Source organism: Cebus imitator, unplaced genomic scaffold, assembly GCF_001604975.1.
Source record: "Cebus imitator isolate Cc_AM_T3 unplaced genomic scaffold, Cebus_imitator-1.0 Scaffold74, whole genome shotgun sequence".
NCBI classification, from domain to species: Eukaryota; Metazoa; Chordata; class Mammalia; order Primates; family Cebidae; genus Cebus; species Cebus imitator.
Window position 1 is genome coordinate 5105434 of NW_016107389.1, and position 15549 is coordinate 5120982.

General features: G+C 40.0%; 1 protein-coding gene across 2 annotated transcripts in view; it reads right to left on the reverse strand.

Annotated features, from left to right (window-relative positions):
• ALDH1A2 (aldehyde dehydrogenase 1 family member A2) overlaps positions 1 to 15549 on the reverse strand; it is a 194677-nt gene that overhangs the window by 8752 nt on the left and 170376 nt on the right. For both annotated transcript variants that reach the window (XM_017531888.2, XM_017531887.2), the window contains exons 8-10: positions 4251 to 4353; positions 2115 to 2299; positions 510 to 674 (exon numbers count right to left, since the gene is read on the reverse strand). In XM_017531888.2, coding sequence (XP_017387377.1) covers positions 510 to 674; positions 2115 to 2299; positions 4251 to 4353 — 453 coding nt within the window. The remainder of the gene's footprint in view (positions 1 to 509; positions 675 to 2114; positions 2300 to 4250; positions 4354 to 15549) is intronic.

Consider the following 15549-nt stretch of genomic DNA (forward strand, 5'->3'; position numbering starts at 1 on the left):
CTCCAGCATCACTTGATTCCACTATGTATACTAGTGGTGTCTTCTTTAGGTACAGAAGAGAAAGTGGCATCCTCCATGATCCTGCAGACACTGCTCCAGAACTGAATGCTCTGGACTGCTGACTGACTTGGTCATGATCCCTTTCTTGCACAGATGTGAAGATGCTTCAGTGTTTTCTCTGTCCTGTCAACATCCTAATGACCCACATTTAGGAGAGCTGAACTATTGCCAGTGTATTGTTGAGGCCAGTGGTAGGCTATTCTGATTATTCTGTTGGCTAATAATAATCACAAGCACATAGCATGTCACCTGGCCTCCATCCAGCTTGCTTGTCTTTTGGTTTAATTTTCTTCTTGAAACTGGAATTTTCATAGCCATGTTTATTATTATTGCAAAATGAATATATATATAAAATATAAAGAGCTAAAACTCTAATATCATCTACTAGAAATCCTCTAGAAACTATCTCAAGAAAGATGTGGCTTTCATAAGACCACCATATTTGATACCTCCTCCTTGGCAATCCGCATATCATCAGTGACGTTGGAAAACACTGTGGGCTCAATGAAAAACCCCTTTCGGCCCAGTCCTTTGCCTCCACATTCCAGCTTGGCGCCCTCAGCCACACCACTCTGGATGAGTTCCAAGATCTTGTTGTATTGTTTCTTATCGATCTATGGGAGACATGACTTAGTAACTCCAAATACAACCTTCTATGAAAACGGAAATAAGTAGGTTCTTGAGAATCTGTCATTTTATGATTTTTTTCAAAGTTTCACTACACCCAGTCAAATCATATAAAACTGCTGCTACTTACCAATTTTTGACCTAGAAAAAATTGGCAGTTTTTTATGGTTAATCCTAATATATTGAGGATTGCAGTAAATGTACTGCTCTGATGATATTGCCTAATCAGAAGTACCGGCTAAACATTTAGAAAATGTTTCAAAATGGAGACACTGGCTAATTTATTATTTATTGTTCATATGAGGAAAAATTGACTTTTATCATGAAATGAGTAACTTAGCAAGTTGTACTAATAGTAAGAGACAAAAAATTAGTACATATCCTCTTCAGATAGTGGTACACATCCCAACTTATTCCGGTTTGTTTTTAAAGGAATTCCTATTCACTTTTAGAGGAACTCTGGAGGAAAATATTAACAGTAAAGAGTGAAGGACTAGCTTCCTAGTCCAAATAATAATAATAATAATGTCAGTCTTCCCCCCAAACACTGACAGAGCTATTCGCTTATTATGGTACATAATACAAAAACCTACATTCACCCAAGTTTGAATTCCTCGGCCAGAACATCAATCTTCTCTTGAATAGTCCCTAAACTGAGGAGGTGTTGTCCCTTACCAGGAAAACCTATGATTTAGAGACCCAGATAAGAGCTGGTACAGGATCCTTCTAAAAATTCTCAGACCCTATCTACAGATTAAAACCAGAGTTGGCTTTAGAAATACGCCTTGATGATTATGTGAATCTGCAGAGGTGAAAAGTGTAGTCTGGCAGCTTGGGGGATACTTTGTGGCCTTCCCCACCCCACTATAGTACACGAGGCATTAAGAGTAAGAAATAACAATATAACAAAAGGGAAGTGAGCTAGCCCTTCTTTTCCTATACATTCATAAGCTGCAAATCATCTGTACAGAGTGGTTCATGCTGCTGGAGAGACTCCTTGGCAGCTTGTAAAAGGATGCATGGCTCTAGGGAAGAAAGCTATCTACCCTCCTTGACTGTGGCATCTGTAGGGGTGTCTTAAAGTTCAGTGATTAGAAGGACTGAGACTGGTTTCTAGTGTCAAGATCCATCTTCTCATACTCAGGGCTTTGTTTAGAATGGAGAGACTCCAACTTAGTCCCAAAGGTCAGAATATCCTTAAAGTAACAGTCATCCCATAAAATACAAAGATAAAATTTAGAAAGGGAAAAGAGACGCATAAGAGATGAGCAATCCCTCTCTGGCTACATTTCCAGCCAGGAAGACAGGGTGGAGAATAAGGGAGGCAGCAGAAAAGGAAGATGTTGCTTTGTTGGGTCCCACTAGAGTGTCCAGTTTTGTGCTGTCAAGGACTAAGTAAACAAAGGGAACGGTTAGAATTTTTCTACCTGGGGACCCTGCTCAGTGGTGGGGTCAAAGGGACTCCCCACTATGCGCCTCTTGGCCCGCTCCACGCTTCTCCTCACAAACTCCTCATAGATGGACTCCTCCACGAAGATTCGAGACCCTGCAGTGCAGCACTGGCCTTGATTGAAGAACACACCCTGGTGAGCCTGCTCCACAGCATAGTCCACTACAAGAGGAAACAGCCATGTTCTCACTGGTTTGCCTGGGGAGCGGCCTGTCTATGAAGCAACCTCCCTCTCCCCTCCAAAGCCCCAGGTCTAATGTGTTCACTGCAGGACATAACCATGAATAGCACTGGATTGGGAATGAAACTTAGTTTTAGTTCTAAGTACACCCTGACATGCTATGTGAATTTGAACAACTTTACTTCTTTGGGTCTCTTTCTTATTCTGCAAATAGAAGGACTGAATCTCATCTGTAACAGGAGTCTCAAACCCCAATATACCACAGGGCTAGGGATACAAGGTAAAGGTATGAATCTGCCACGTGGTAAAGCCATGTAATGGAGGGTCTAAGAAAGCCACCACATTTTATCGTTGTCATGCATAATTATGAGGTCCAGGTTTCCAGATCTTTCCAGTTTTCAGAGAGATCAATATGTTAATGTGCAGCTTTTGTTTTTTTAAACACAGTGTGATGTTTACACAGGTAAACATGTCTATATTCTGTATTTGGCCAATTTACGACTCCTAAGCTATAGGGCCTTGTAGCTGTATGTTTAGTATTTGGGACACTAAACTGTACCACCAATGGGTCTTCTTTGAAGACACTAAATTTCCTCTAGATTGACATAGGATTGTGTAAAATCATATGCTCTGTCTTCTATTTTCATCTCTTATATCTTATACTTCAAAATAGCTTGATTCGATGTGCATTAGTTGCTAAATGACTGACTGACTGAAAAACGAATCAATCAATGTTATGCTGATAGAGTACTTACTCCTCAAGAGGAACAGGCATAAGAATTCTGATTCTCTTGACAACTAATATAAAGCTAAAGCTGAACTGTACAAATTCCAAGCTGGGGCTGAAATTCAAGTGATCTGCTTTCTGTATTCTGATCTCTCTGGTGGTAAAATTGGGAAAGCAGCTCTGCCTGGCAAAATGTGAAGCGAAAAAAAGAATCACTGAATGAGATTTTGGGATTTCCTTACCTGGAGAGCTTTTCAAAACAGAAAGGTCATACCTGTGCAGAATGGCCTAGGTGGCATCCTTCCTAGAGACATGGGGTTTCTGAGGTTACTGCTCAAAGCCTCTGCAAGGTCCTACTGGCAAGGTGGAATCATCTCAGCTTTAGGACTACTCATACTGAACTGATCTACCTGTGCTGTTGTCATAACTGAAAGTCATGGGAGCAGCACCACTTTACCAGGTAAAGCTCTCCTTGCCTGGAGGGCTTTTCAAAAACAGAAAGGTCACATCTGTGCAGAATGGCTGAGATGGCATCTTTCCTAGAGAGATGGGGTTTCTCAGGTTACTGCTCAAAGCCTCTGTAAGGTCCTACTAGCAAGGTGGAATCATCTCAGTTTTAGGACTACCCATATTGAAGTGACCTATGTGTGCTGTCATCGTAAATTAAAGTCATGGGAGCAGCAGAAAGGGGTTGGAATTGACTACACAGAGACGGGGCTGTGGGTCTGGAAAATGCTGGCAGGGCTGGTGAATTACTATTTATTTATAATGATCTACCAGCCACCAGGCACAGTTGAAAAGTTACAGATTTCTTGAATCTAGGCAGAGAGACCATCTTTCAGGTGCTCGGCAGCTGAGACCATTGCTCTTTTAACTATACACCACTGACCAAGCCTTCATGTCATCCACCCTATTCTACAATATCACAGAATCAAAATGGCTCATTAGTGTCTAGAAAACAAATTGTTCAGTCATCAGTTGATAAGTGCTCTTTCCCCAATATCAAACTATTTTCTCCTTAGAGGAAATCTTCTTTTATACATATATATATTATTTATAACAGCTCTGGGTATGGAGGGAGGAGATCTTCTTGATTGCTCTGAGCTTCAAAGATCTTTTGCTAGTGTCCTATCAAAAGTGGAGACACAAAAGAGGGCACCAAAGGGTGTGTGCTGGTTCATGCATGAGACCTGTAGTTGACTTACAGTCAGCATCAGCAAAGATAATATTAGGACTTTTCCCTCCAAGTTCCAGAGTTACTCTCTTCAAATTACTTCTTCCAGCTGCTTCTTGGATAAGCTTTCCAACCTGAAAGAAAGGAAATGGAGACAGGTTTTACACACCCTGTAGCTGAGATAGTCATTGGCCAATGGCAGCATGGGGCAGCATTGGGCAACAATGGGCAACAATGGGATGCAACAGTAACAAACCCTAAAAAGGCAAAACGACCCACTGAAAAGACACAGGGACAGCTCTTGGCATTAACTTGGGTAGACAGGATGTAAGTTAGTAGGGTGCAGTTTAATGTCCATGCTGGAGTCAACTGGAAGACAGCTTTAGTTTCATGATGGAAGGAATAAGGAAAAGGGAGTTTTATCTGGAATCCTAATCACTGAGAGATTTCACTAAAGGCAACTGGCAAGCAAAATGTAACTAGAGATTTCCATCAGTGCATTGCGGCCTTTAGCTGTGGACTCGGCTCCAGAAAAAAGCCACCTGGTGCCACTTGAAAGATATCATGAGTGTAAAACAAATTGTTCATGTATCTCCCAAAATGCCAGGCTTGATTTTTATTCCATGCTTCAAAGAGACTATCAGTATTATATCCTTGCCACTGGCTAGGGCTACAGTAAAAGGATATAAGACAGTTGAGAATCTGTCTCTTTTTCTGCAGTCTTGTAAATGTCTTTTTTCTTGAATCCAAGTAAACAAGAGGCTGAGTTAGGAGAAAGCAATTGCCAGTGAGTAGACGCACCTTGGCAATGAAAGTGTCAGAATGGAAACAAAGATCCACCACCTAGAGCCCCTGCTCAAGGCAGAACTCTACCTTACTGATGGGGAATGCTGTTGGGAGAGAGCCTGAAGCTGTCAGTTTCTTCAGGGTCCACCTCAGCCGAAAAGAGCTCCCTTGCCCAAGGGGATGCCCCCTTCCAAGTGGCCCATATCCACCCACTGGTGGTGGCAGGGGTATAAAGGCCCTACCCTTTCAGCCCAGCACAGGACTGGGCTCTGAGGAACCATATATACTCCATGATGACCCAGCGGGCTGGCAGAGGCGGTGTCAGTTCCACTTCCCCATGGCCACTCCCCTTCAGCAGGGATCCCTGGTAAAATCCTGCAAGCTCAACTCCAACTCTGTGAATGCTCCCTGGCAATCTAACCTGCAAAAGGGTGGGACTCTGCAGGAAAGCACAGGTCTCTTTATGGAAAATGCAGAGCAGTGTCACCATACAGGCAATTTGGTCTTGTAGAGATGAAAACATGCTACTTGTTTCTGAAATTTTCCTGCAAATTAAATATTTTAAAAGCCTGTGGAAGAGAAATGCTAAATTTACTTTCCATTCCTGCAGTCACTTGTTGATATCCTCCAGTAGGACTAAGGACTTCTCAGACAGTGGAGGACCCTGGGTAGGAGAAAAGACTCCAGAGCCAGGCTGCCCACAGTTTTTTGTTTTGTTTTTTTTAACCAGTTCTATCACTTACCAGCTGTTTGAGCTTAGGAAATGTATTTATTGTCTCTGAGCCTTGGTTCCTCCTCTGTAAATAGGAATAAAATACTATGTAGTTCAGCGTTCCATTGTCCTGAGGAGTAAGTGGTCTACCTACCATATGTGGCACTTAGAAAGCAGCCTTCCACACTGTTAAGTGTGCAGACATGCTAACCATAAGCAAATGTGAGAAGCCAGGGCCTCCCTTTTCTTCCATATTCAATGGAGAGAAATGGGGGTGATGGTAAGGAGATTTCTGGACCCTCCTAAGCAGGTCTTCCCTTGATCTCCCAAACTGCGTATGCTGTTAACTCCTTCAGAAAAACACTGGAGAAATTCCAACTTCCCCTTGGTCTCCAGTATTACTAATTAGCCATACCTTGTAAAAAGTTTCTGAAAATGTATGCCCATCCTGAGAAAAGCTAACCTTGGAGGGAAAAAGTGATGTCTATGAAAGATGCAGAACTAGAGTTTCTCGATTTGCTGAAAATATTACTTACCAAGGTGTTGTAAAATGCTAACACCTGGCCCTGAAAATTGATGGGTGAGCTGTGGCTAACCTGCCAGACTGCCCTTCCCTGACCCTTGACAGCTTGCATCTCTTCCATTTCCAGGCAAGAACCTTAGGAAGACCTGGGCTCGGGAGAGGCCCTGTTCTCATACAAACATGCTCCTCTGAGAAGAAAATAGGCAGACACAAAAGGAAGGAGAATCTGGCCCTCTGTAATGGTGAAAATCATGACTGGAGCCTGAGATGCCTGGTAAGAGGGGGAACTCCCACTGAAGGGCAATTTGGGAAACAGCAATCCCCTGACTAAATGCCAGCACCCAGGGAGGGGTGTTCCCTGAGGATGCCATCATCTGTGACTGCTTGCTCTTCTGAGGAATGTCATTGTGCTTGCTTGCTCTACTCTGGGGGAATCCAAATTAACGGATGTGGACTCATTTTAAAGTCCAGGAAGATAAACAGGTAAGTGCTTTCTCAACAAGACAATTAGGGGAAATTGCCAACATACTATTCATTAAATTAAACTACTATTTATTGAGTAGTCTATGTTAGATATTCATATACATTGTTATTTAAGCCTCTCGAAAACCCTACAAAGTAGGTTTTGTCTCATTTTAGGGACGTGCAAACTTAAAAGTTAGTAGGTAATGAACGTCACCAGGCTCCCCAGCAGGTTCACGACAGAAACTGTTGGACTACCTGCAGGCTGATGCCAGGGCCCAGGCCTGGGATTACTCCCTCTCCTTCCCTTCCTTCCTCCCAGCATTCTGTCTGTCTTCTGCTCTGTTTTCTACATTTACTGAGCCCTAATGTGTGCCACATACCACCAAAATCTTAACCCTGCACTCCAAGCTAATTCCAAAGTAGGAATAGCACCTCCTGTATACATAATATTCATAAATCATCAGTTATAAAACTTAACTCTGCCTTCAGATTTATATTAAAGAAATAAGTAAAAGCAACAAAAAAATAATGGATTTTACACATAGTAAGATGCTGAATACATATTTGGGGTTGGCAGACACTGCTGGCCCAGCTGGCATTATATTTCTGTTAGCCCTACTCCCGAATATTCATCAGACCATTTTAGAGGTTATTTTTTGCCACTGGAAATGTCGGCCAGTGATTATTTTCATGGCGACAGTAACTATACATAAGTAAAAGTTTCACTCAGTCTATAATCATCAGAGAAAAATACCTAAGAATAATTTTTCCTGAATCAATGCTTTGCCAGCCTTTCCTCAGAAACCAAATTTGTGCTAAACACCACAAGGCAAGTCTCAGATGAATAATGCCTTTCCACTTCATCTCTGGAAGAAGGTCGAGTTGCACTTCAAGAAAGAACTGGATGTGTTAGGCTATGGGAGAACCACTTCCATCTAAAGTGGCCTCAGGACTGAACACTCCTAAAAAACCCTGGCTTTTGCCAATGTTCCTCATTCAACACATATTCATAGTTCTCCTACTGTGTGCCAGGTGCAGTATTGGACATAGTCCCTTACCAACAAGGAATTCACAGCTAAAAGGACTTCCATGTAAACCTACCAGGTATTAAATAAATGTGCCTTTGCAGTCCACTAAGAAAAAAATCTGGGTCTCATTTAATATTAGATCTGAACAGATTATAGTTCTTCACTACTTTCTTATAACCCATACATTTCCAAAGTCAAAGTCTGTGGGATTAGAAAGTCTAAAAAAGAATGAATTATACATAAAGGCATAAGATTGACCAATCTTTGTAAAATGGAAAAGTTTAAGTGTGGTTCCTCAGGGGTACGTGCCCCTCCTGATATGTCCAGAAGGTGGGAGTGCATGGCAAGATAAAGGAGGCTGCAAGGGTGCACAGGTCTTCCAAGTGGTTAAAAGTCAGGTTGACAGAGACGTACTTGACAACACCAAGTCCTATTCTGATAAAATTGGCAATTTGTAAGATAAAACAGGTAAACATGCAGTTTGAGAAATTCCTGTAAATGATGTAAATATAAATTAAATAGGATAAAGGCACAGACGTCAAAATTGTAGTTCACCAACATCTTTTCTTCCAAGCAAAAAAGATTTTACAATGTACTTATGTGATACCTCCAGCCCCGTTGCTGACAACCTGGCTAATGATAGTCATATTAAGACTTAAGGACTACAGTTTGGCCCACAGAAGTCAGAAGACCTGGTACTACAAACTCTGGCTTGACTTCTAATGAATCTTCAATTTGGAAAAGCCACTTCACCTTCCCCTGCATCTCAGTTTCTTCATCTGTGGGATGAAGGCACAGGCAAAGCAACAAATCTCTCCCTTAGTACTCCAGTTACTTGAAGGAGTTAAAAAAGACAGATGGGACTCCTGGAGACCCTGCTCATTCCGAGAGTCTGTCCACAATTCTTCTGTTTTTCTTGCCTTATGAAGCAGAAGTAGCTTGTTACAAGAACACCACAGCTGCACGGAATGATAAAAAACCCTGATCTTTTTTTAGCATCCCTGCACAGAGCAATTATGAAAGAGTAAGAGATAGCGTTCCTATCATGCAGTTTCTTAACTTTGCACTCCCTGCAGAGCCTCTCAGCTCTGTGTACCCTAAACATGCAAGGGCACTGAACTAGGGACTCCTTCACACATAATGAAACTGGGCTAATTCTCAGCAGGAATGTTGGCATAGTTCAACTCTGACTCCCATCCTCGTTTGAATAGGCTTCAAGATTGATATCAGGAGTATCCCTGGAAGAGCCACAGTGTACTAGAATCATGTTCATAGAAATGCAGCAATGTAGAGGAAAGCAATTTGGGGCTTTGCAAGAAAAATAATTTGTTATACAGGACAAAAAGGAATACAAAAGGCTTTTCATGCCTTCTTTATTCAAGGCAGTTGCTCCCTGAACACAGTTTCTAAAGTTGGGTAAAATTTTTCTTTTTATTAATTACTCATATTAGAGTAAGTTCCTATTCAGAGCTATTGTATTACCCATATGAAGGTAACTTTCATCTCAGAGATATTAATACCTTTTTAAAAACAGAAAAATAGATCTTTAGTAGAGATCCCAGTAAACTAGTCAAAGATGCCTGCTTTCTGTAAATCTTTTCATAAATCTCAAATAGATTTACTCTCTGCTTCTTCCCTCTTCTCCTTTCTTAATGTTTCATTGTTATGCTTCCTGGTTCCAACTGTGTTGGGAATAGAAATGCCAAAAATATGGGGATTGGGTATTTGTCTTTCTGAAATACTCTGAAATAACAGGCCAAATTAATCTGTCTAGATTTCCACCAGAAACAAACAGGATCAAGGCATCTAAGCAGTTCCTTTATGTGGCAACAGCAGTTTAAACCTTCTTTTCTACAATTCCCAACACAACACACCCACGACTCTAACCACACAAAACCACTTGTCCTTCCTGAAACATGCCTCTATGTCTTTGTATAAGCTGCTCCATCTACCTGCAATGCCTTTCCACCCTTGCTTACTTGAAAAACTCATTTTTACAGAGAGAACTCTTTGACTTCCTCTGAAAAGCTAGCTTTCCTTCCCTACCCTCCCTGCAGGGTTTGGCGTTCCTTCTCTGATCTCACACTGATTGGTACATAACTCTCACATTGTGCTTGTTTAATAGCTGTCCTCCCCGCTACAATGACTGACTTTTAAAAAATATGTGTATGTACACAGAAGATTTTAAGACAGGGTCTCACTCTCTTGTCAAGGCTGAACTGTAGTGTGATTATGGCTCACTGCAGCCTTAAAATTCTGATTTGAAGCAATCTTCCCAACTCAGCCTGCACAGCTGGGACCACAGGCACTTGCCACCATGCCTAGCTAAGTAGAAAAAAATATTTGGTACAGACAGGGTCTCACTACGTTGCCCAGGCTGGTCTTGAACTCCTAGCCTCAATGAAGGCCTAGGGAGGAGGACTCCAAGCACTGGGATTACAGGCATGAGCCACCAGGGCCAGACAAACTTTCAACAATTTGTTAAGTCAACGAGCCAGAATATGAAAATTGCTCGAAAGCAGTGGTATGGTCACGGCACATTGCATCCTCAAACTCCTGGGGCTCAAGCAATCCTGCCACTGTAGTCTCTAGAAAAGCTGGGGCTACAGGTGCACACTACCAAGCCTGGCTAATTTATTTTATTTTATTTTTTGCAAAGACCAGGGCTCACCATCTTGCCCAGGTTGGTCTCGAACTCCTGGGCTCACCCAATCCTCTGGTCTTGACCTTCCAAAGTGCAAGAATTATGGGCACAAGCCATCGTGTCCTGCTAATGTTATTGTTGACTGAGCACCTATTCTGTCTACTTGTTTTTACAAACATTACTTAATCTTCATGACAGTCCTGGAAGGCAAGAATTGTCCTATTTTATAATCGGAAAAAAAAGGTAAGAATCACAGAGGTCTAGAAATGACTTGCAAACAGGCACCCACTGAGTGGCAGAGCCAGGAGACTGGTCTCAGAATGTGCACACATAGCCTCGGGCTCTTTTCCCACCTCTTCTCTAGACCTTCTCCCTGGGGATTGGGTCCCCTTTGCTGTGAGTAGGTTTCTGACAGTTAAACACATCATCTACCACTAACATGTACCAACTAGATCAACTGCCCTGTACACTTAGCCATGCTTTTGTCACATGAGACTCTTCCATTTATATTTCTGATAAATTTTAAAACTCAAGGTTTTGATTGTCTTGCTCTGCTTTGAAAGGAAGAAGCATGGAGTAGTCAAGTCAAGAGTACTCTATGCCCCATTAACTAGGTGAGCTAAAGGGATAAACACCTTTAGGACCTGTTCAAACTCAGCCTGCGTTCTGAGGAGTAATCTAACTGCAGAATCTTTGACATAGCATAGTCAGAGAATAAATCATGGAATCTCATCCAGCAGGCAGAGACTATACTATACTTTTTCTTACTCTTCAGTCCTCAGGTTTTAAGAATTTTTTAAAAAGAGAGGTTTTATGCTACTAGTTTAAAACCTACATTACTAAAGATTTTTCCACATGAAACTGATTTTTTCAATATCTTCATGACATTCAGTCTAACTGGTATTTTTTATTAAAATGCCGAATGATTCAATAATGGACTCACACAACCTTAGAAAAGGCCTATTAGCTGTTTTAAAAAATAGCTAAAACTGTAGCAAGCCACTTCCCCGACCTACAATGAGGGGTGAGGCTAACTAAAAGAGAGCTGACCTGATTTATGACTCAAGCCGCAGAGATGGTGCTTGTATCATGCAACATGACATTTATCTCACTTAGGAAACGAAAGGAGAACCCCAGCTGCGTAAATTAGAATGAGTGATAATACAGCTGCTAGCGACAAACATTTGTTTGGCATGAATCAATCTGGACTCTCCTGTAGTTTGCTTTGATGATCTCTCTCTCTACTATCTTGTTGACTAATGATGAGGTCATCATTTGTTAATCTAACTGAGTAAAGAAAACACTATACCAAGCACAATGCAAACTGTTTTCTTGTACTTTATTGATGTTGTTTATTGACTTGTGTTTATAAGAACTATTTTATATTCCTTTATGAAATATTTACATGTACTGCTTATGTATTTAGCTGCATAAGGAGAAATTAATCCCATCTTTAATCTGAGTAAAGTTGTTTGCTTTCTAAAGCCCTTTTGCTTTAGTAAAATGGAAAGCAGCCACCTCAAATAAGGTTTTTGATGTTAACTGTTCCAGATACTTTGTGAAATACCAGTAAGTCCCATCTCCCAAGAGTAATCACAGCAGAAGCCATGTTCAAATCCACATTTAAGTGACATGTTCACTCTGGAAGAATCTATACAACTTCTCAAGTAGCTTGCAAAGTTAGAAAAGAATAGATCGATAAAGTAGTAAACAACTACAGCTGAAAAGGGGTTTGAGGATTATATGATCATTGGATTAGCCTGTGAAAATTCTCCATCCACCAGTGCTAATATGGAAATTACAAGTCGGCTTTTCTACTCTGGACAAATGCTTTTCTCCCTTAAGTCCTCTAGTGTCTGCAAATAATGTCATTCCAGAGAAGAAACTAAGAGGTAACTAGAAGTCACAGGATTAGTTCCCCTCCAAATAAATGCAAGCCTCTCTAGAGATAAAGAAGTATCAGATGTAGATTCTGTCAGGAAAAACAGCTGAAACTTGCTCTCTCCACACTGCAATAGGCTACTTAGGGTTTTAAGTATTCCTAAAAGCTAATGTTTTATTTGTGAAGATAAAAAATTTCCTGTTATAAAGCTATAATACTCAAAATAATGTGGCATTTGTGATGCAATAGTCACACAGATCAGTGAAACAGAACAGAGTACAGGAATAGACGCATACAAATATCGAAAAATTATGCTTGAAACAGGCAAGCATCACAAAGGCAGTTCAATTGGAGGCAGGGCAGTCTTCAAAACATGATCCAGGAACTACTGTTATTGTCTATCTAACCATCTATCCATCCATCCACCCATCTGAATCAACACAGTATGTCAAGAGATTTCCTGAAATAGCTTGCTTTAAATTATCAACCTCTCTTTTAACCTCTAGACTTCTAACTGTAGAGTGAAGTCTACCTGGGTATCCATATATACCAAAGTCCAAACTCCTTAGGGTAACAGACAAGACTGATTCATGACCTGACCGCTCCCTGTCTCACCACCTTCATTTCCTATGACTGCTCATTTTATACTTGCCTTACTAGACTGCTTGCAAAACCCTAAATGAGACATGCCTTTGACATTTCTGTGACTTTGCCCATGCCATTTTTTCAACCTGAAATGAACTTTCTTCCCTTACCTACCCAGGGAGGCATTAGCTCAGTATTTTTCTTCTACCTTTTATGCATATAAATAAGAACTGATAATCTTTACAGTGACTATGAAACTTTATTCTTAGATTTATAATTTGAAATATTGCCTCCTTTTTTCATACCAGTTGTCGGACTTTATTTTTTTTGGCCTCTGATGTCTTTTTCACTGTCTTTTGCTTTCCTTAAAGCTTTTAAAAAATTCTCTTATTTTTTTCCCTGTTGGGCTCTAATTATTTCAAAATGTAAGACATTTATTTCTAATGCATTTTACTTTGATTACAACCATTGTATCATATATTAAGTCATCAGGTAGACTGAATATAATTTTCCTGCCAGTAGTCCGAAAAGGACAACAAAGAGATACATGGCATAATTTCTCTAACGAATTAATATTTGTATTGTTTAATGTATCTTTATTAACAGCTTTATTGAGGTATAATTGATACATGGATTTCACATGTTTAAAGTGCACAATTTGATAGGTCTTGGCATATGTATCCATCTACCCATGAAACCATCAGTACAGTTCATGGTGAATATACGTCCATCACCCTCACAGGTTTCCTAATGCCCCTTTGTAATCTCTTTCTCATCTTTCCCTTCACTCCCACCACCACATTGCCAGGCTTTCTGGCACTATAAATTATTTGCATTTTCTACAATTTTATATAAATGGCAACATCTATACTCTTGTCTGGCTATTTTTACTCAGCACAATTATTTCGAAATCTATCCATGTTATGTACATCAATTCACTCCCTTTTATTGCTGAGTAGTATTCTGAATTCAAAAAATCTGGAATGCTCCAAAATCTGAAACTTTTTGAGGACCAACATGATGCTCATTGGAACATTTTGTATTTCCAGATCGGTGATGCTCGATTGGAAAGTATAATGCAAATGTTCCAAAATCTGAAAAAATATCCCAAATCCAAAATTTCTGGTTCCACACATGTTGATCAAGGGATATTCTACCTGTATCACAATTTGTTTATCCATTCAGCTGTTGATGAACATTTGGAACTACTACAAATAAAAGTGTCTATGAACATTCACATACAAATCTTTGTATGGACATATATGTCCTTTCCTCTTTGGCAAATACCTAGGAATGGAATGGCTAGATTATGTGGTAGAATAGGAAACTGCAAAACTGTTTTCCAAAATGGTGGTACCATCTTACATTCCTACCAGTGTTGTGTAAGACTTTGAACTCTGTCATATCCTCACCAACATTGATGTGGTTAGTCTTTTACATTTCAGCCTTTCAAATAGGTATATAGTGTTGTCTCACTGTGGTTTTAATTTCAAATTCTAAACCTTTGAGTGTGTTTTGATTAGCATATTTGGCACTGTGTATCTTCTCTGGTAAAGTATCTTTAAATCTTTGCACATTTTGGGGACAAGGGTTGTTTGTTTTTCTTATTGTTGAATTATGAAAATTGTTTGTATATTCTGGATAAAAGTCCTTTGTGCTTTGCAAATACTTTCTCCTAGTCAGTGTCTCTTAATTTGGATGTCTCTTAATTTCTCCTTAAGAGGGAGAAATTCTTAATTTGGATGATTTCCAGTTTATTTTCTTTTATGTATCAAGCTTTTGGTATTGTGTCTAAGAAATCTTTGCCTAACATAAGATTACAAAGACTTTCTCCTATGTTTTTTTTCTAGAAATTTTATAGTTTTGTGTTTTACATTTACACCTATGATCTACTTTGAATTAACTTTTGTGTATACGGTGAAGTAAGCATCCAAGTGCTAGAAAGATGGATGGATGGATGAATGGTTGGATAGACTCAAGAGCATCTTTATAAACAACAATGCTTGGCAAACAGTGGGGGAATTAAAAATGCTTATGGAATGAAAGAGAAACCTTAGTTCTAAGATTGTCAAAGTCATCTCTCTTTTACAGCCAGAAAGTTGGTTAGTGGCTCTTTGGGTTCATGGGCTGCTCCAATACATGAAGAGTAAGAGTGAGGGAGAAATGTAATTAGCTACAAATGATTAAAGTGGCACAGGAGTAGCTATGGTACTACTTGTTTATGCAGTGTGGCTTACGGAAATGTCTTCTTACTTTATAGCTGCACTTTATGAGCTAGAGCTTCTTTCTGAGAAATACAGTCAAAGTAGAACTTTGTTCACAAGCCTGTAAGTTCCCCTGTCTTCTGTCAGATATTTACTAAATTGGCAATTCTGTATAGTTTTTATAGTACATATGAACTTGTAGAAATGTTTGCAAACATTTAATACTGGCATTGAACAGTACCACAATAAACATGTGTGCGTGTGTCTTTATAACAGAATGATTTATAGTCCCTTGGTTATATACTCAGAAAAGGGATTGCTGAGTCAAATGATATTTTTAGTTCTAGATCCTCGAGAAATGGCCACACTGTCTTCCATGATGGTTGAACTAATTTACATTCCCATCAACAGTGTAAAAGTGTTCTTATTTCTCCACACCTTCCCCAGCATCTGTTGTCTCCTGATTTTTTTTAATGATTATCATCGTAACTGGCATGAGAT